General features: G+C 47.4%; 1 protein-coding gene and 2 long non-coding RNA genes across 3 annotated transcripts in view; 2 read left to right on the forward strand and 1 right to left on the reverse strand.

Moving 5' to 3' along the window:
* Positions 1-19,493, forward strand: part of LOC308480976 — a 74,753-nt gene that overhangs the window by 39,315 nt on the left and 15,945 nt on the right. The gene's annotated exons all lie outside the window — the stretch shown is intronic.
* Positions 1,014-6,408, reverse strand: LOC308480928 (lymphocyte antigen 6E-like). Its single transcript, XM_081012923.1, has 3 exons — positions 6,109-6,408; positions 4,011-4,130; positions 1,014-2,334 (listed from the first exon to the last, which is right to left on the reverse strand). Exons 1-3 carry the CDS (start codon positions 6,167-6,169, stop codon positions 2,201-2,203), a joined length of 315 nt encoding a protein of 104 aa, XP_080869049.1. The 5' UTR covers positions 6,170-6,408; the 3' UTR covers positions 1,014-2,200.
* Positions 9,656-18,357, forward strand: LOC308480968. Its single transcript, XR_013988369.1, has 4 exons — positions 9,656-10,587; positions 11,500-11,755; positions 13,968-14,156; positions 18,101-18,357. It is a non-coding gene; the product is annotated as an uncharacterized lncRNA (long non-coding RNA).

A 19,493-nucleotide genomic window follows, 5' to 3' on the forward strand; every position in this document is an offset into this window, starting at 1 on the left:
TGGGCACTTTGTGATAAATAAATGGGTTTTGGTTTGCAGTTTGGGCACTCGGTCTCTAAGAGGTTCGGCACCACTGGCTTAGCAGATCAGCATATTTGGCCTGGGTGGGGCTGGGAATAGTCTGGCCCCTGGGCCCTGTGGCATTTTTCCATCTCCGCCGTATTAAGCAGTTGGTCCCTTACCTTTCTCGCCCTGATCTGGCCACAGTGATCCATGCAACGGTCACCTCCAGGCTTGATTATTGTAACTTGCTCTATGTGGGGCTGCCCTTGAAGCTGACCCAGAAACTCCAGTGGGTGCAGAATGCCATGGTGAGGATCCTTACAGGGTCCTTGCTGTGGGATCACATTCATTCAGTGCTATACCAGCTGCACTGCCTCCCGGTGGAGTACAGGGTCAGGTTTAAGGTGCTGGTTTTGACCATTAAAGCCCTATGCGGCCTAGGACCCTCGTACCTACGGGACCGCCTCTCCTGGTATGCCCCACGGAGGGCCTTATGGTCCTTAAACAAAAACATCTTGGAGTTCCCAAGTCACAAGGTGGTTAGATTGGTCCCAATTATAGAATCATAGAGTTGGAAGAGACCACAAGGGCCATCGAGTCCAACCCCCTGCCAAGCAGGAAACACCATCAGAGCACTCCTGACATATGGTTGTCAAGCCTCTGCTTAAAGACCTCCAAAGAAGGAGACTCCACCACACTCCTTGGCAGCAAATTCCACTGTCGAACAGCTCTTACTGTCAGGAAGTTCTTCCTAATGTTTAGGTGGAATCTTCTTTCTTGTAGTTTGGATCCATTGCTCCGTGTCCGCTTCTCTGGAGCAGCAGAAAACAACCTTTCTCCCTCCTCTATGTGACATCCTTTTATATATTTGAACATGGCTATCATATCACCCCTTAACCTCCTCTTCTCCAGGCTAAACATGCCCAGCTCCCTTAGCCGTTCCTCATAAGGCATCGTTTCCAGGCCTTTGACCATTTTGGTTGCCCTCCAGATGAATGGATGGAGGCAGGTTGCAGTGAAAGCAAGGCAGATTTTATTTTTCTGTTGCAACAGAATTCCCTCCGCTCCTTGCAAGGAGGCAAGAGAGACCCGGAACCCAGAAGAAACATCTCTTTTAAGAGTTTTGCATTTTGGTGTGGAGTAGAAGCACATCCCCTCTACAAACAGTCAGAAATTACATCACACAGAAGGTGGGATTACTGTGGCTCAGGCAGGCCAGGGTGTGATACTCCTGAGGATTTAGCAAGTTGTACATTGTTCCAGACACGGTTTATACAAAACATTAGCATTTAATAAGACAATCGGGATGCCCGTCAGACATCCCTCAATGCAGAGCATCTGGGCAAACAATGACAATTAATACGAAGGAGGTTCATAGATATAGGAGAGAAAATCTTTCAGGGACTTCCCCTGATTGCTCTCTGCCTACCTGCTCTCAGGCAAGGGGGAATAAGGAGGAAGAGGAAATATTGAGAGCCAAGATGGCTTTTGGATTGCTCTCCTGTACTATTTTAGACGTATGGTTTACTGTATGTATGTGTGTTTACCTTGTGCAGTTATCAACATTTATTCTATATTTAAGGCCTTAGAATTCCTATAACAATGTATAACCCCCCTCCCAGGTACCATCACTGAGTACAAACCATCATGAATCTGCAATATATGGCTCCACTTACTCAATGGATTGATGACTTGCCACTTAAGAGCAGGTCGCTTATAGACATGGACCAGGGTTTCCCAAGCTCAGGTGTCCAGCTGTTGTTGGACTACAACTCCCATCATTCCTAGCTAGCAGGACCAGGGGTCAGGGATGATGGGAATTGTAGTCCAACAACAGCCGGAGACCCTGACATAAACTTTGCATGGACAAATATAACAAAATTTGAAACTCGTCGATACAAAATGCAGTAGGTTAAGAAATTGCTAACAATTGTTGCAGGAATATGCAATTTTATTTTTCTTCTGTCGTTTCTTTTGCTTAAAAAATGCAGAACCTTTCATGTAAAGAAAAAAATTGAATGCACGCTGAACAGGGTACCTGGAGGAGGCCAATGCTTGCCTGGTGTTGCAGGGTCAAAATGTAGCCAAAAGGGATCATTAAACTTTGCAGAACACAACAGTTGAGACGGTAGAGAAAGCAGCTTACTTCAAGGGCATTCCAGACTGGCCCTTCCAGTCAGCGTGGACCAGACACTTTTTATTTTGGGGGCCACAAGTTGCACCAGTTGTGTTTGCAGCAGAAAACCGAATTGGGTGCGCTGCTTGAATTATTGCTTTCAGTGGGACATGCCTGGCCACACTTCTTGGTGATGAGAACCTTGGCATCGTCACCTTGAGGCAGGAAGGAAATTAAAAAGAAAGCACATATGAAGCTCTCGCCCAATACAGAATCCAAGCCTAATTACAGATACCGACATATTCATTCTCTGCTGTCTCCACAACTGCCAGAACCTAGCTTGTAAGCTCCTTGCAGCAGGGACCTAGGTGTTTTGGTTGTGGATCATTTGAGTTTTTGATTGCCTATGTTAGTCTGTAAAAGTGCATTGATGATCCTAGATAAATAATTGCCGTTGTAATGAAGATTTGTCCCGAGGGCAGCATGAATGGGGTGGTGGTGGCCAGGGCCGGATTTAGGTTTGATGAGGCCCTAAGCTACCGAAGGTAATGGGGCCCTTTAGATGTCCAGCTGTCCTTTGTCGTCAACAAATGGTCGCTGTTTTTTGTGTTGAATATATGCCAGCTGGTAATTTATGGACCTAATAGGTATCTAAAGCCATTTGCACGTAACGAAGTATGTATTTTATCATTATAACTGCTGAACTGAAATACAATTAAGAAGAAGTATATTAATAATAATAAAAAAGGTAAAGGACCCCTGACAGTTAAGTCCAGTCACGAATAACTCTAGGGTTGCGGCGCTCATCTCGCTTTACTAGCCAAGGGAGCCGGCATTTGTCCACAGACAGTTTTTCTGGGTCATGTGGCCAGCATGACTAAGCCACTTCTGGCGAACCAAAGCAGCGCACGGAAACGCCGTTTACCTTCCCGCCAGAGTGGTACCTATTTATCTACTTGCACTTTGACGTGCCATCGAACCAGTGAAATACAATTAAGAAGTATATTAATAGTGAAATAATGATTAAGCTCTAACTTAACATGATTGGTGGCCCATGACTTACATCATTGGAGCCTACACAACACAAAACACTGTTGCTATATGTAGGTTTTATTTTATTTGTTTTTTAACTTATATTTTGGAAATGTACACTAAACCGTTTCTGGTGCAACGGGACACTGTGACGGAAACCAGAGTGCACAGAAACGCCGTTTACTTTCCCGCCACAGTGGTACCTATTTATCTACTTGCTTCTGAACTGCTAGGTTGGCAGGAGCAGGGACCAAGCAACGGGAGCTCACCCTGTCGCGGGGATTCGAACAGCCAACCTTCCAATCGGCAAGCCCTAGGCTCTGTGGTTTAGACCACAGCACCACCCGTGTCCCCTGATGAAAATAAGGATGTCCTATTCAATCATCATCATCATCAGTGCTTTTCAATAAGAGTAGGAAAATAACCCTGATAAAATTAGAATAAGCACTGATGATGATGATAATATTTTTTATTTTTCATTATGTATTTTTATTTTGTACTTTTCAAGTTTATATATTTCACTAATTTTATACATTTCACTAATTTAACCCAGTGGTACCTATTTATCTACTTGCTTTCGAACTGCTAGGTTGGCAGGAGCAGGGACTGAGCAACGGGAGCTCACCGCGTCGTGGGGATTCGAACCGCCGACCTTCTGATTGGCAAGCCCAAGAAGCTCGGTGGTTTAGACCACAGCGCCACCCGCATTCCTGTCCTCCCTCTACCCATCCCAGGATCTGTGCATGTGGAAATTGCACAGAATTTCCGTACGGTTTTTGTTTGTTTGTTTGCTTAAGAGGGCAGGCCAGTCTTGAGATCTGTTCAAATGTGCAGCTAAGCAGCTGATCGCAGGACTCACCTGTTTCGTCAACATCCCTCATTGTTAGACATGCATTTTCTTGGTCAGGGCAAATAGTCATTTGCAGGCACTTCCAATTAGAGGGCTGTCTTTCGCAAGTGAAACAAATAATCGAATCAGCTGCAAAGCGAAGGGAGAGAGGGATATAAAACTTTGGGGGCAGGAAATTCCTGGAGAGCACAATCACTTTAAATACTTGCTTTTAGCTTTTTAAAAAGCAACAACTGATAACTTCATTGTTTTCTATTTTTTGTAAATTGCTTTGATGGTATGTCCCCCCCCCCCCCGGGTATCCTTTTAACACCCTCCACATTAGCCATGACAAAGGGCTGACCTTGCTGGGTGCATTTTTTTTTATTTTTAAAAAAGCCAGCAGGGTGCTCCCCCCAGCCCTCCCAGCCTACCCCCCCCGTCATAGCACAACCATCTTTTGAAACTATATAGCAGTTTCGTATTATGTGGCGCCAGTAGGTGGCATCATCTTGCAAAACGATGCTCCAAAGTCCTCCCAGGCACACTGCAAAGGAATTGGATCGTGGTGAAAGCGGTTAGTCAAAACCAGGTCAGCATTTGTGATAGGTCAATGCAAGAAATTCTTGGCCGAGTAAACAACAAACAGCAGCTCCTTCCGCCTTTGAGGTGTTGCCAATCAAAGGTTGGCTTATTCTTTCGGAGGCACAGCCAGTCCTCTTCCAGTTAGGACAGCTTCATAGTCTCCTCCACCCCACGCTTTCAGGAATAAGCAAAACAGACCCAGTTTGAAATGAATGCCAACACGATTTCCTTATGGATTTAGCATGCTCCGTTGCAAGTAAATCCCACTGAAGCTAAGAACAGATTCGTGAATTTAGGTTTCTTTCAGTTCCGATTTTCCCCCAGCTCTCCACATTTCTGCAACAATTTGCCTTTAAAAGTGTCCTTGCAATATTTCCTCAGTGTTTAAATGTGAACTTTCCCTAATGTTTTTGCATGCAATTTTGAATGTATGTATTTTTGTGAGCAAGTTTCCATATATTGTATTTCTGCACATTATTTCCCCTTAATGTATGCAACAGATTATTTGGTTGGATAACAGCATTGCAAAATTCAGAGAAAGGTGAATTTTGAAGGACAGCTGTGTTCTGGCCTATGTCTTGTTTTGGAAAGTGCAAATTAATAATAATAATAATTTATTATTTGTACCCTCCCCATCTGGCTGGGTTTCCCAGCCACTCTGGGAAGCCTCCAACAAAGACCAAAAATACACTAAAATGTCACACATTAAAAACTTCCCTGAACAGGGCTGCCTTCAGATGTCTTCTGAATGTCAGGTAGTTTATCTCTTTGACATCTGATGGGAGGGCGTTCCACAGGGCGGGCGCCATTACCGAGAAGGCCCTCTGCCTGGTTCCCTGTAGCTTTGCTTCTCGCAGTGAGGAAACTGCCAGAAAGCCCTCAGCACTGGACCTCAGTGTCTGGGCAGAACGATGGGGGTGGAGATGCTCCTTCAGATATACTGGACCGAGGCCATTTAGGGCTTTAAAGGTCAACACCAACACTTTGAATTGTGCTCAGAAACGTACTGGGAGCCAATCTAGGTCTTTCAAGACAGGTGTTATGCGGTCTCGGCAGCCGCTCCCAGTCACCAGTCTAGCTGATGCATTCTGGATTAGTTGTAGTTTCCGGGTCACCTTCAAAGGTAGCCCCACATAGAGCGCATTGCAGTAGTCCAAGCGGGAGATAACCAGAGCATACACCACTCTGACGAGACAGTCTGTGGGCAGGGAGGGTCTCAGCCTGCGTACCAGGTGGAGCTGGTAAACAGCCGCCCCGGACACAGAATTGACCTGGGCCTCCATGGACAGCTGTGAGTCCAAAATGACTCCCAGGCTGCGCACCTGGTCCTTCACAGTTACGCCATTCAGGAACTAGGCTCTCCATAAAATGCAAAGCAAACCAACTCCCTCCCCCCAACTTTGGAATGGAAACCAGCAGCCTTAATTTCCCTGCAAAAACAGCCAGGGACATTCTATTAAAGCAGTCAGCCTCTCTTCGGTTTCCCAAAGCGCCATTCTGCTTTCATGCTTCGGTCAGGGAGGAGGGCAAGAGAGGAGCTTACCTATCTGTGTGCAGACGATCACCGCACCCAACAAGGAGAGAAGATAAGACGCCTTCTTCATTGTCGTTGCTCCAGCTGTCTCTGAATGATCAAGTTCTCCTTTGGAGAGGTTATTTATAAAGGGACAAAGGCTGCTCTAGAATCCCCAATTATCTGCAACAGGGTGTGAGCTGTTTTGAAGAAATTTTCCATTGTGCTCCAAAGGAAAACCCAGCAATACATTTGGCACCAGCTTGGCTTCAGGAGTTACGGGAAGGAGGTGTGCAAGATACCATCCAACTTAGGGACTCCACGCTGGATTTTTGTAGGGTTTAATCCTTGACGGAATGGTTCCCAACAGTGCCCTTGACCAACCACATACTGTCTGCAGCTCCCCTGTGGGAGCCATGCACAATGGGGTTTCCATTTCAGGGCATGTGTGGGTGAGGATTCTCCCGTTCTGCAACTGCTCCACCACTTCCCGGTGTGGGTTTTTGGCATGCGTGTAAATGGGAGCGCATGTTCTGATGGGAAGCCAAGCAAGGCCACGGCTTTGTAGGGCCAAGTTGGTGCATTCCACCTGGCATTCCCAAGTCTGCCTTTCCCGAAATTAGTGTGTGCATGGAGGTGGAGAACATTAAGATTAAGATCAGAAGAAGAAGTGTTTTGTTATTGCAGGGAAGGAAAGAAACACACATTGCAACAAAAGAAAAACACCCTTTCCCGCCAGATAAATGCCAGTGGATGGAGTCCTTAGCATGTTTACCTGGAAGTGAATTCCACTGAAACCAGTGAGGGTTACTTCCAAGTAAATATGGCCAGGGTCAGGCTGTTAAAGGCAGAACACCTCTGTTTGTCCAAAGTCCTTTATGTACTGCTTTTCATCAAAATAATAATAATAATAATAATAATAATAATAATAATAATAATTTATTTATACCCCGCCCATCTGGCTGAGTTTCCCCAGCCACTCTGGGAGGCTCCCAATTGAGTGTTAAAAACAATACAGCATTAAATATTAAAAACTTCCCTAAACAGGGCTGCCTTCAGATGTCTTCTAAAGATAAAATAGCTGCTTATTTCCTTCACATCTGATGGGAGGGTGTTCCACAGGGCGGGCGTCACTACCGAGAAGGCCCTCTGTCTGGTTCCCTGTAACCTCACTTCTAGCAATGAGGGAACCGCCAGAAGGCCCTTGGCACTGGATCTCAGTGTCCGGGCTGAACGATGGGGGTGGAGACGCTCCTTCAGGTATACAGGACCGAGGCCATTTAGGGCTTTAAAGGTCAGCACCAACACTTTGAATTGTGCTTGGAAATGTACTGGGAGCCAATGCAGATATCTCAGGACTGGTGTTATATGGTCTCAGCAGCCGCTCCCAGTCACCAGTCTAGCTGCTGCATTCTGGATTAGTTGTAGTTTCTGGATCACCTTCAAAGGTAGCCCCACGTGGAGCGCATTGCAGTAGTCCAAGCGGGAGGTAACTAGAGCATGTACCACTCTGGCCAGAGAGTCCACTGGCAGGTAGGGTCTCATCCTGCGTACCAGGTGGAGCTGGTAGACAGCCACCCTGGACACAGAATTGACCTGCGCCTCCATGGACAGCCGTGAGTCCAAAATGACTCCCAGGCTGCACACCTGGTCCTTCAGGGGCACAGTTACCCCATTCAGGGTTAGCAAAAATGAGATACAGTGGTGCCTCGCAAGACGAAATTAATTCGTTCTGTGAGTTTCTTCGTCTTGTGGATTTTTCGTCTTGCGAAGCACGGATGCACCCTGGTACTGTATTATGAACATTATTACAGTACTCCTTTTATAATGGGATAGCGGGCAAAGCACAAAGCGGGTCGCTCCCCAGCAGGAGGAGTTTCCCCAGCCTGGAAGATCTGTTGCCGGGAAGAGGCAAAGACACCCCCTCCCACCTCCCTACGAAAACAGCTCCCCTTCCTCTGTCGCCAAGCCTTGCCACGTCTTCACTCCACCAAACCGCGTCCCACATCAAAGCCCCAGCCCGCTCCTCTCCCTCTCTCTCCACGAGGTGCCAAAGGAAGTTCGAGCCCAGGAACCGAGGGCGACGCACAAAGCGCCCGGCGCGGACTCTCCCTTGCTCCCCCCGTTACCTTGCGCCACGCCGCCGGGCTCCCCACAGTCTCGGCAGCTGCTCCCGGCTTCTTCCCACCCCCGCAAAGGCGCCTTCGCGGCGGCCCAAGCGCAGTGGATGCCTCCTCCTCCTCCTCCTTGGTCCCCCTCCTCCTGCCTTCGCGCAGTTAGGGCAAAATGGAGCAGCCACGTGGGGAGGGGGGGAGAGAGAGAGAGGCAGAGGCGGCGCAGAGACCCAGCCAGATCCGCTGGATCCCAGCCCACCTGCCTCCTCTGTGCCCTCTCCAGAAGAGGATCCCTCTGCGTCGTTCTGCTAGATCCCGCTTCTGTTGCGCCCAAGTCCGTTATTTGTTCTTTGGCTCCTTCTGCAGTCTTTCTTTCGTGCGCTTTTACGCGCACGCTCTGTCTCCGGAGTCTCTCTCTCTCTCTCGTATTGGGTTATTCTGCTTGGAACTCAGGACTAATTGTCGTGCTCTCGATCGCGCTTGGAAGAGATTTGCTCCTGCTCTTTTCTTGCCTTGCGTTCATTCGCGGAGCGAGACGCTCTCCTTCCCCAAGGCTGAAACTGGAAAAGGTAGGTCGCTCCCTCGCTCGCTCCCTGCCAGCCCAGTTCCCGCTTCAAACTTGGTACAGTATTAACGGTTTTAAGAAAAAGGAAACAAACTCGCAAGACGTTTCGTCTTGGGAAGCAAGCCCATAGGGAAATTCGTTTTGCGAAGCAACTCAAAAAACGAAAAACTCTTTCGTCTAGCGAGTTTTTCGTCTTACGAGGCATTCATCTTGCGAGGTACCACTGTAAATGCAATCAAACAAGAAACAGCAGCAGCAGTGTAAAACAGTGAGAAAAGATTGTGAGGGTTGGTTTGGATGATGTCTGTGGATTTGGGGTCTGCAAAATGGGAGTCTGCAGTGGAAGGAATGGCTGAAGTAGTGAAGCCAGTCCCTCTGTTAATATACTGGACCTGGGTTGGTCTGTTGAGCATCCCCTTTCATGACTAAAGAGTTGGCTGCGTTGCCATAGAAACGAGGAGCTGATGATGCTTCCAGAAGGAGGAAGTAGGCCTTTATCCCTCACCTGTTGGAGGTCACTTCGTCCTGAAGGCAGGAAAACAATAGGGCAGGGGTCAGCAAACTTTTTCAGCAGGGGGCCGATCCACTGTCCCTCAGACCTTGTGGGGGGCCGGACTATATTTTGGGGGAAAAATAAAATGAACGAATTCCTATGCCCCACAAATAACTCAGAGATACATTTTAAATAAAAATACACATTCTACTCATGTAAAAACACACTGATTCCCGGACCGTCCGCAGGCCGGATTTAGAAGGTGATTGGGCCGGATCTGGCCTCCAGGCCTTAGTTTGCCTACCCATGCAATAGGGCATTGCCAGTGAAGTGACTGTGCTGTTTAAATCTGCTTTTAATAATGTTTATTTGTTTTTGTCATAGTATTTTTTTGTACATCTCTTTGGGACTTCCTTAATGGGAAGAGCTGCACAAATCCAACAAGCCAGAGGAAGTTTATGGCACTGGAAACCACAAGATAACAATGCCTTGTTTTAAAGAAGGCGAGAGAGAATAAGTTGTTGTTGTTCTTACATGTGTTTCATATGTCTCTTCCCTCTGATGTGGAAAGCTTGCAGTCAGAGATATTTTGTTGACACCTGCACATTGCTACCTCCTTAATGGGGGCACACGAATCTCCAGTCTCAGAAATGGTTCATGGATGCTGGCTGAGTTGGAGGGCATGTCTAATCTGCAGAGAAATTTTCTGGGATTTTTGTGCCTTGGGGAAAACCACACGACTGCTGATGAATGTGAGAAAGGAGATAAAAGATTGGATAGAGCGCCAGGACGAATGCGGCAGTCACTTTCTGAATTGGAAAATCACGGGCACTTCCAGTCACCCAACACATTGGTGAAGTAACAGAGTAGGCTGACGTCAAGAGCCTTGTTGCACAACTTAGTCATTAACGAACCCTATGATTTAATTACTTCAAATGGGGAGCTGGAAAACAAGGTTGCTAGCATCTAATGGTTAGAATCCCTTCTGAGGCTATGTTGCAATTTGAACATGTGTTCCGGTTTAAGGTGGCGTGCGCAAAGGAGGAGAGTTTGAGCCAGCGCAACAGAGAAGAAACAGTCCCAGAATTACAAAAGCCATCCCAGATGTGATCCCAGAACATCTCTATTTTCCCCACCAGTGCTTCTGCCACCAAGCTCAGGAAGGAGAATGAGCAGGCGGTTGTCCCAATCGACAACGGTGGTGGCAACTGTGGCTGCGAGGGAGCATACCCTGGGCTCCCCATGGCCTCTCCATTGCTGCTGTTGCTGGCCTCCTCCCTTGGACAGCTTGTGGTGACTACTGAAGAGCAGACAAGGAGGAAGAGAGGCTGCCATTGGTAGGGACGCCCTGGGCGGGAAGAAAGGTGAAGCAGCGTTCACATCTAATCATCTACTGGTTTCCCTATTTCATCTTATCTTTCCTATATACGACATAAATTTTTCCCATTCTTTTTGAAATGTTTCCTCGGCCTGTTGTCTAATTTTCCCTGTTAATTTGGCTATTTCTGCATATTCCATTACCTTCAGTCTCCATACTTCTACTGTTGGTATTTGCTGTTGTTTAACCTCCTTTACAAGGAGTAAAGGGGGTAAAACCGCAGTGCCTAGGACTTGCCGATCGCATGGTCGGCGGTTCGAATCCCCGCGGCGGGGTGAGCTCCCGTCGTTCGGTCCCAGCTCCTGCCCACCTAGCAGTTCGAAAGCACCCTTAAGTGCAAGTAGATAAATAGGTACCGCTTTATAGCGGGAAGGTAAACGGCGTTTCCATGTGCTGCTCTGGTGCCGGTTCGCCAGAGCAGCTTCGTCACACTGGCCACGTGACCCGGAAGTGTCTGCGGACAGCGCTGGCTCCCGGCCTATAGAGTGAGATGAGCGCACAACCCTAGAGTCTGTCAAGACTGGACCGTACGGGCAGGGGTACCTTTACCTTTACCTTTAACCTCCTCATCTTTAGTATGCCAATTTCACGTCTAATCTTACTCCTTTCTAGAATTTATATATTGGCGTGTGATCTTCTCTTTGTAAATCTACCAAAGAATAAAACATTTCCACCTGAGCAATGTTGGAGGGTATGCAGCCGTGGTGATGCGTTGCTGAGAGGCTGGGTCTGTAGCCCTAGCACCTGAGGCAGTTGCTTCACGTTGCCGCCTGGGTGGGCCAAGGATTGCAGAGGTGTCTGCTTTTCAAAACTGCAGAACAAAGCACACCTGTCTTCTGGATTAAACTCTTCCTTATTTGCCCTCATCCAGGCAATCATGGATCTCAGGCGCCTGAGCCACACCTGGCGACAGAGGGAACACAGAAAGAGAGCCCTGTGTCATAATGAAGCCACACTCTAAATCCCTGACAACATTGCCTCTGGCCAGGTTGATGCTGCCAAACCTGGAAGGAGAGAGAGACGATGGATTCACATGCTCTTTCCTCCTGCGCACACTCTCGGCATCAGCACGATTTTTCCATCCCCCTGGGTGTGCTTCATCTTCTTTGGCGATCCCTCGTAGCCAAGTAAGACCGTCTTCCATAGACATGGTTTTAACAGTGAGTCTGTAACTGACTGTGGAGGCCAATTCTGGATCCACACATCCGTCCACAGTGGGGACATAGGTTTCCGGGTGGGAGTTGATCACGGTGAGGGTTTGCCAAGTGTACCTTCCTCTTAGCACGTTTCTCCCTTTCGTCCTGAGTTCGAGTGTCTTCAAAGCCCATGACACTTTTGGTAAAAGCTGTTCTCCAATTGGAGCACTCGCAGGCCAGTGTTTCCCAGTTGTGGGTGTTTATACTACAGTGGTACCTCAGGTTAAGTACTTAATTCGTTTCGGAGGTCTGTTCTTAACCTGAAACTGTTCTTAACCTGAAGCACCACTTTAGCTAATGGGGCCTCCTGCTGCTGCCGCGTTGCTGGAGCACGATTTCTATTCTCATTCTGAAGCAAAGTTCTTAACCCGAGGTATTATTTCTGGGTTAGCGGAGTCTGTAACCTGAAGCGTATGTAACCCGAGGTACCATTGTACTGCCTGTTTTCTCCAAACCATTTCTGAGAGTCTTTAAACCTCTTTTGAGTGTCTTTAAACCTCTTTTGTGGACCACCAGCATTACGCTTTCCATTTTTAAGTTCGCAATAGAGTAGTTGCTTTGGAAGACGATCATCAGGCATCCGCTCAACACGACCAGTCCAATGAAGTTGATGTTGAAGAATCATTGCTTCAACACTGGTGATCTTTGCTTCTTCCAGTACACTGTCATTAGTTCGCCTGTCTTCCCAAGTGATGTATAAATTTTTTTGGAGACACCGTTGATGGAATCTTTCGAGGAGTTGGAGATGGAATTTATAAGTGGGAGCCAAACTCACCAACTCTGCTGAGAGTTACTGGGCGATCCCCTATTCCCCTCTCAGAGCTACAATTCCCAGAGTTCCCCAGGAAGAGGGATTTGCTGTTAAACCCCACTCAGGGAACTGTAGATCTGTGAAGGGATTAGGGGTCTCCTGACAATTCTCAGCACCCTTAAAAAAACCCCCTGCAACTTCCAGGTTCCCTTGCTGGAAGCATGGTTGTTTATTTTTTTTTTATAAATGATTTTTATTAAGGTTTCGATAAAAAGTTAGACAGAAAAACATAGAGAAAAAAAAACACAAATACACAATACATAATCCAAAAAAAGAAGAAAAACACACAAAAAAACCAAAAAGCAAAAAAAGAAACAGAGCAGTTAAAAACAATATCACTTTTTCATTTCTGTTTTTGAATTTACTTATTTTCTGGACTTCCTCATACCTCCCTCTTTTGTATTCCAGTCCAAATTGTTTGTCCAGCAATTTCTTTTCCACTTTTTTAATCCCAATCTTTAATCTTAATGTAATATAACATCAAAATTTTACCTCTTAAGTACCAAATTTCCATTTCCTTAGACTTCTTTAATCCTAATCTTTAATCTTAATGTAATATAACATTAAAATTTTACCTCTTAAGTACCAAATTTCCATTTCCTTAAACAACTTTAATCCTAATCTTTAATCTTAGTCTATCTATAACTTTATCCTGTACAGCTGGAAACCACTTATTTTCAATCCAACATCCCTCTAACATTCTTTAATTTTGCAGTGTTTCTGTAGATAATCTTTGAATTTCTTCCAATCTTCCTCCATCGACTCTTCTCCCTGGTCACGGATTCTACCAGTCATTTCCGCCAGTTCCATATAGTCCATCAGTTTCATCTGCCATTCCTCCAGTGTGGGAAGCTCTTGTGTCTTCCAATACTTTGCGATGAGTATTCTTGCTGCTGTTGTTGCATACATAAAGAAAGTTCGGAAGCATGGTTGTTTAAAGAGGTACCATTATGCTTCAACTGTATGGTGCAGATACAGCATTTGTCCTGTGGCCTAGCAAATGTTCCATAGACTTGTGGAAGCTTTTGCCAACATAGCGCTGCCCCAGGCTGATGGGAACTGTAGCCTGAAATATCTTGGGCAAGGCTGGCATTAGGGATTTTGACCACCTCAGCCAGGTTCTGTCCAGCCAACGAGAGCATAAAAACTCCTCCCTTCCCATCTCTGATGCTGAGGCTGCCATGCAGCCTGCTGGCAGGTGATTGGCAGGTGATTTGCATCATCTCTGCCCCCACATGAGGATGCTGAAATCCACTAAGCATGTCGGTGCCTGCTCGCCTGCAACCAAAGCCACCCCTGTTTATTTCCACCCCCTCCACTTCCTTGCAACAGGTGAGACTTCTTCATGAACTGGGCTGGAATGCTGGCAGACGCTCTGCTTGGGGAGAAAGTTGGCTCAGTTCACACTGAAAGGCAAACTCAGTTCATGTGCCCCTGAACAACAAGCAAAATTCGCCCTCCTCTGAATGTTGCAGTGCAGTCCTCCAGCCGAGTAACCTCCACAAACATGGATTTACTAGGGTAAAGAATGTGAAAATACATATAATTGTGTGGAGATAATATAATAATAATAAATAATAATAATATTTTATTTATACCCCGCCCTTCCCGGTTTCGGAAACCGGGCTCAGGGCGACTAACAACAAATTTAAAACACTTAATTGATGCAACAGCATAAAATACAGTATAAAACGTGAATAACAATAAATTCAGGATTCAATAATCAATTTAGGGGGGAAATCCATCCATTAAACATTAGATGATCACCAGGGCTAGCTGGCTAAATTAGTCCTATTTGGGCCAGCGAGGAGACCAGGGGAGAATTAGCTGTGGGATCCCAGAGCGGGTGATCTTCATAAATAGGGGAGGGGGAGGGAAGGAAGGGGAATAACAGATCAGGCTAAGTTCAAATTGAAAGCCAGGTGGAATAGCTCTGTCTTACAGGCCCAACGGAAGGAGGTTAAATCCTGCAGGGCCCTGGTCTCATGGGACAGAGCATTCCACCAGGTTGGAGCCATCACTGAGAAGACCCTGGTCCTGGTGGAGGATAAACTGACTTCCTTAGGGCCCGGAACCTCTAAACTATGGTTGTTCATGGACCTTAAGGTCCTCTACGGGGCATACCAGGAGAGGCAGATTAGGGCAGGGGTGGGGCACCTCAAGCCCAAAGGCTAATTATGCCCCTACAGGCCTCTCTGGAAATTGAGTCCTTGGGGTGATGGAGTTCAGGCTGAACTGCAGGTCACTGAATGCTTAAAACTGATGTTAGGCTGGAAATTACTGCGGAAGAATAAATCAGCTGTTGGAGAACAGATTGCACCATCTGGGCCTAGAGAAACAGAATGTAAAAAATCCTGGATAACTAATAGAAGCAGGAATTCTCAAAATCACTCCGCACCTCGGTTTCTCCTTACAGCTTATACATCTACGGGGAAATCCCATTTGAACAAAGAGTTTTGGATGTTACAACTTCTAGCATTGCAAAGTGGTTGGCATGTGCCAGTTTTCAGTTACTAATGTGAAGGGTACATTTTGTTACCTGTGAGGTTGGCGTATCGAAGGGCTTGCACATGGTTATGTTTTGAACAAATGGATGCGATGATAACATTAAGTAGATTCTGTGGTGTCCCAGCTCAAGAGAGGATGTGTGTTTGCGAGAAACCGGGCAGATTATATGCTTGAATGTCGACTGCATGCAGACATCAGAGATAATAATAATAATAATAATAATAATAATAATAATAATAATTTTTATTTATATCCTGCCCTCCCCAGCCGAAGCCGAGCTCAGAGCGGCTAACAACAGTAAAATGATACAACATTCTAAAATAATTTCATTATAAAATCAGTTCAATTCAGATTAATGGCAACCATTGGGCTAGAGTTCTGTGAGGATTGCCAAAGGAGGGGGTCAGGCTGTGCCCTGGCCAAAGGCCCTGTGGAAAGATGTCAAGTCCCGTAGGGCCATAGTCTCTTGTGACAGAGAGTTCCACCAGATCGGGGCCATGGCCAAAAAAGCCCTGGCTCTGGTTGAGGCCAGCCTAACCTCCCTGTGGCCCAGGACCTCCAAGATGTTTTTGTTTGAAGACCGTAAGGTCCTCTGTGGGACATACCAGGAGAGGCGGTCCCGTAGGTACAAGGGTCCTAGGCCGTATAGGGCTTTAAAGGTTAAAACCAGCACCTTAAACCTGATCCTGTACTCCACCAGGAGCCAGTGCAGCTGGTATAGTACCGGATGAATGTGATCTCGCAGGGAAGACCCCGTAAGGAGTCTCGCCGCGGCATTGTGCACCCACTGGAGTTTCTGGGTCAGTCTCAAGGGCAGCCCCACATAGAACGAGTTACAATAATCCAGTCTGGAGGTGACCGTTGCGTGGATCACAGTGGCTAGGTCAGGGCGAGAGAGGTAAGGAGACAACTGCTTAGCTTGGTGGAGATTAAAAAATGCTGCCTTTCTTATAGCTGCAATCTGCGCCTCCATGGAAAGGGAGGTGTCGAAGATTACACCCAAACTCTTAACGGACGGTGCTGGAACTAATTGCACCCCCGCAAGAGATGGGAGTTGCCCCCCCCAATCTCATATCGTCTCAAGCCAGCCAAAGGACCTATGGTTACTTAGGTCCCATTTTGTTGGCATCCGTCTGTCTTGGGAGACAATGGAGAGATGTGCATTCAGGGGTGAACTCAGCGCCTGCTGTGGCTGTAGAGACTGATAGGGGAGAGACATGCTTTGTTGCAGCCAGGGCAGATGAAGGCGTCCGGTTGCACTGTAGACAGGATGTCTGCACTCCTCCCAGAGATCATTCCTTCTCTGGTCACTGCTGTGGATATACAACCTGTCGGTCTCCAGGCACTGCGGTCATCTGCAAGGGATTCCCACACCGTGGGGTTGACGTTGCCAGCCTTCAGGTCACTTTTGCTGACATCTTTGTAGCGCAGAGTTGGTCTCTTTTAACCAAACAGCATGAAATCATAAGGGACAGTGCGAGGTGACTCTCTCAGGGCAGAGAGTTCCACAGTCTGGTGGTTCCCACTGAAAACGCCCTTTGCATTGTTCCCACCAAGGGAGGTTCGCTTGTGGTAAGATTAGGGATGGATGGATTGGTCCGTTTCAGTTCTCTCTGTTCTCATTTTTCCAATCTTAAGCTCAGTTCTCCACAAGCCCTCATGAGCACCTATCAGCATTTTAGTTTAAATATTTCCCAAACATTAGGAAGGACTTCTTGATAGCAAAAGCTAGAAGGTGGTGTGTGATGGCCTGGGATTCGGGCTTGGAGCCGGAGGAGTCTCAGTCTGCACTGGATCCTTTGCCTCAGGTGGCATCTGGACCAAGAGGCTTGACAACCATATGTCAGGAGTGCTCTGATGGTGTTTCCTGCTTGGCAGGGGGTTGGACTCGATGGCCCTTGTGGTCTCTTCCAACTCTATGATTCTATGATTCTATGATTCTAAGTCTGGGGCCTGATTGTGAAGAGCCCCAGTCTGCACAGGTTCCCCTGCAACAAGCACCAGCTGGGCCGAGTCAGGGGCCTGAGCCTGCCCTGGCTCCAGATGCGGGGATTACCTCGTTGCCTTCAGCTGGGCCATCACTTACAGCTGCTCCACTACCAGTTGGGTCAAGGAAGGCTGAGGCGGCCCCTGGGTCTATTAACCCACTGACGTCTCCTGAGCTGCAGAGACTAAGGTCTGAGAGAAGGAGAGACCTGAGTACTCGCAGGAGGAGTGCTCGCCTTCGGGCGAGACAGGGAGTTGAGTGGCCGGGGGATCAGGTCCAGCCGCTACCCCGACAAAGATAAAAGGCTGCAGGACCCCGCCCCAGGTTGCGGGAGCAACACTGCTGCTTGCTGGAACCTGCCTGAGACCTTGTGCCTGACCTTGCCTGGTTTCCTGCCTCATGTCCTGCCTTGGCCCTGTTGGACTGACTCCTCGCGGAATCCTTGGATTTGGGACCGGATCTGGATCGCGTGGCTTGGGTTAGCCCCCGGGCCCAGCACCTTCCTTTTTGAACAGGGGTTGGATGGCCACCTGTCGGGGATTCTTTAGCTGTCATTACTTCATTGCACGGGGTTGAACTAAATGACCATTGGGTCCCTTCCAACTTTACGACTGTGATTCTAAGTCTGCTCCCCTGAATGCTAGAACCTGTGCATTGCACATGGCTGCTTTGCTCAGGCCCGTGTGGTGTAGTGGTTCAGAGCGGTAGACTCGTAATCTGGTGAACCGGGTTCGCCTCCCTGCTCCTCCACATGCAGCTGCTGGGGGACCTTGGGCTAGTCACACTTCTCTGAAGTCTCTCAGCGCCACTCACCTCACAGAGTGTTTGTTGTGGGGGAGGAAGGGAAAGGAGAATGTGAGGCGTTTTGAGACTCCTTAAGGGTAGTGATAAAGCGGGATATCAAATCCAAACTCCCCTTCTTCTTCTTCTTCTTCTTCTTCTTCTTCTTCTTCTTCTTCTTCATTCCCAGAATCCTGAAAACCTTCCGAAAGATGGGTGAGCAACGATGTGTCCATCATCATACCCCATAGCTGTCAACCGTCCCTTATTTGGCAGGAAAGTCCCTTATCCCAGCGCTGTGTCCTGCTGCTGTCCCTTATTGATGATGTCCCTTAAATTTCCCGGGTTTCAAAGGAAGCAGCTCCTCTCCCTCCCTCCCTGCCGGCCAGGGAGGAGGGAGGCTCCAACTGTGTTGCTTGGCTGCATTGCGCACCCAATAAGGAGTCTAAGAACGACTGGGGGGTGGAGCTTGCATGCCTTGTGCCAATCAAATCGGCCGCGTTGTTTGGGGACTCGCCTTTGATCAGCGCTTCCCAGCGGAGAGGTGACGGTGGTTTCCCTTGCTGCATCCCCTTTGCCCGGTTGCTGCGCTGTGGGAACCACCGCTTGAGGCTTTGTTTGGCTGCTGGCAGGGCTTTCTGCCTCTGGCTCGGAGGGGCTCAGAAGTTGAACATACCTGTGCTGGTGCTGATGGAGGAGGCGCACTTCAAGGTGTGGGATGAACTAGTGACTAGTAGGAAGAGGAATGCAGCCTGAACGCTCATTGTCATATAACCTCCCCACAAGCAAATCAGAACAAATGCTCAATAAAGACTGGGCATAGACTAATCATCGTATAAATTTTGCGCAAGCAAAATCTGGTGGAATGCTCAACGAACTGATCGACCGGAGGAGACCTCTGTCGCTTTAAATCTGAATCTTCTGTGTTACTGATGGGACTTGAACTTGTTTATTCATCCTGGCCATTCTGGGGTTAGCTTACAACAGGAATACCTCTAAAGCTGCCGAAGAAGAAATATTAAGATATTAGAAACTTTTATTTGTTAAAACTTTTAATTTATTAATTAAGCTGGAAGGTACTTTATCCTGCCTCTTTATTCTGGGATTTTTAAGTAGATATCTTCATTGGTTGTTAATAAACTAACAACAGAATCCTATACCCAGAAGAAAGTCCCATTGAGTTCAATGGAGCATATTTTGAGATAAGGACATGTAGGATTGCAGTCTCAAAAAACTTTAGCTATCTGGCTGACAATCTATGTGACGTCATCTTGGGTTGCTACCTGGAATTCAGGGTTAAATTTAAGGCTGGATTTCATTTTAGTGATCCCATTGGCATTTCCATATTTCCATTTCTGCCGAGACCATGTAACACCGGTCTTGAAAGACCTACACTGGCTCCCAGTACGTTTCCGAGCACAATTCACAGTGTTGGTGCTGACCTTTAAAGCCCTAAATGGCCTCGGTCCAGTATACCTGAAGGAGCGTCTCCACCCCCATCGTTCTGCCCGGACGCATCTTAATAAAGCCCTGGGAAGGCATACATGGCCTCTGGCTAAGCAGGAAACCTCCTTGTTACCTTT

The sequence above is a fragment of the Podarcis pityusensis genome (genome assembly GCF_964106645.2).
Source record: "Podarcis pityusensis genome assembly, chromosome: 7".
In the NCBI taxonomy this organism is placed as follows: domain Eukaryota; kingdom Metazoa; phylum Chordata; class Lepidosauria; order Squamata; family Lacertidae; genus Podarcis; species Podarcis pityusensis.

What these genes read in the sequence shown, in the direction of transcription:
- LOC308480928 (XM_081012923.1), bottom strand. Translation starts at nt 6,169, where the DNA reads ATGAAGAAGGCGTCTTATCTTCTCTCCTTGTTGGGTGCGGTGATCGTC. An exon ending in GATCGTCTGCACACAGATAG is followed by an intron (nt 4,131 to 6,108) that starts GTAAGCTCCTCT and finishes TTCGCTTTGCAG; the next exon opens with CTGATTCGATTATTTGTTTC. An exon ending in GAGGGATGTTGACGAAACAG is followed by an intron (nt 2,335 to 4,010) that starts GTGAGTCCTGCG and finishes TCCTGCCTCAAG; the next exon opens with GTGACGATGCCAAGGTTCTC.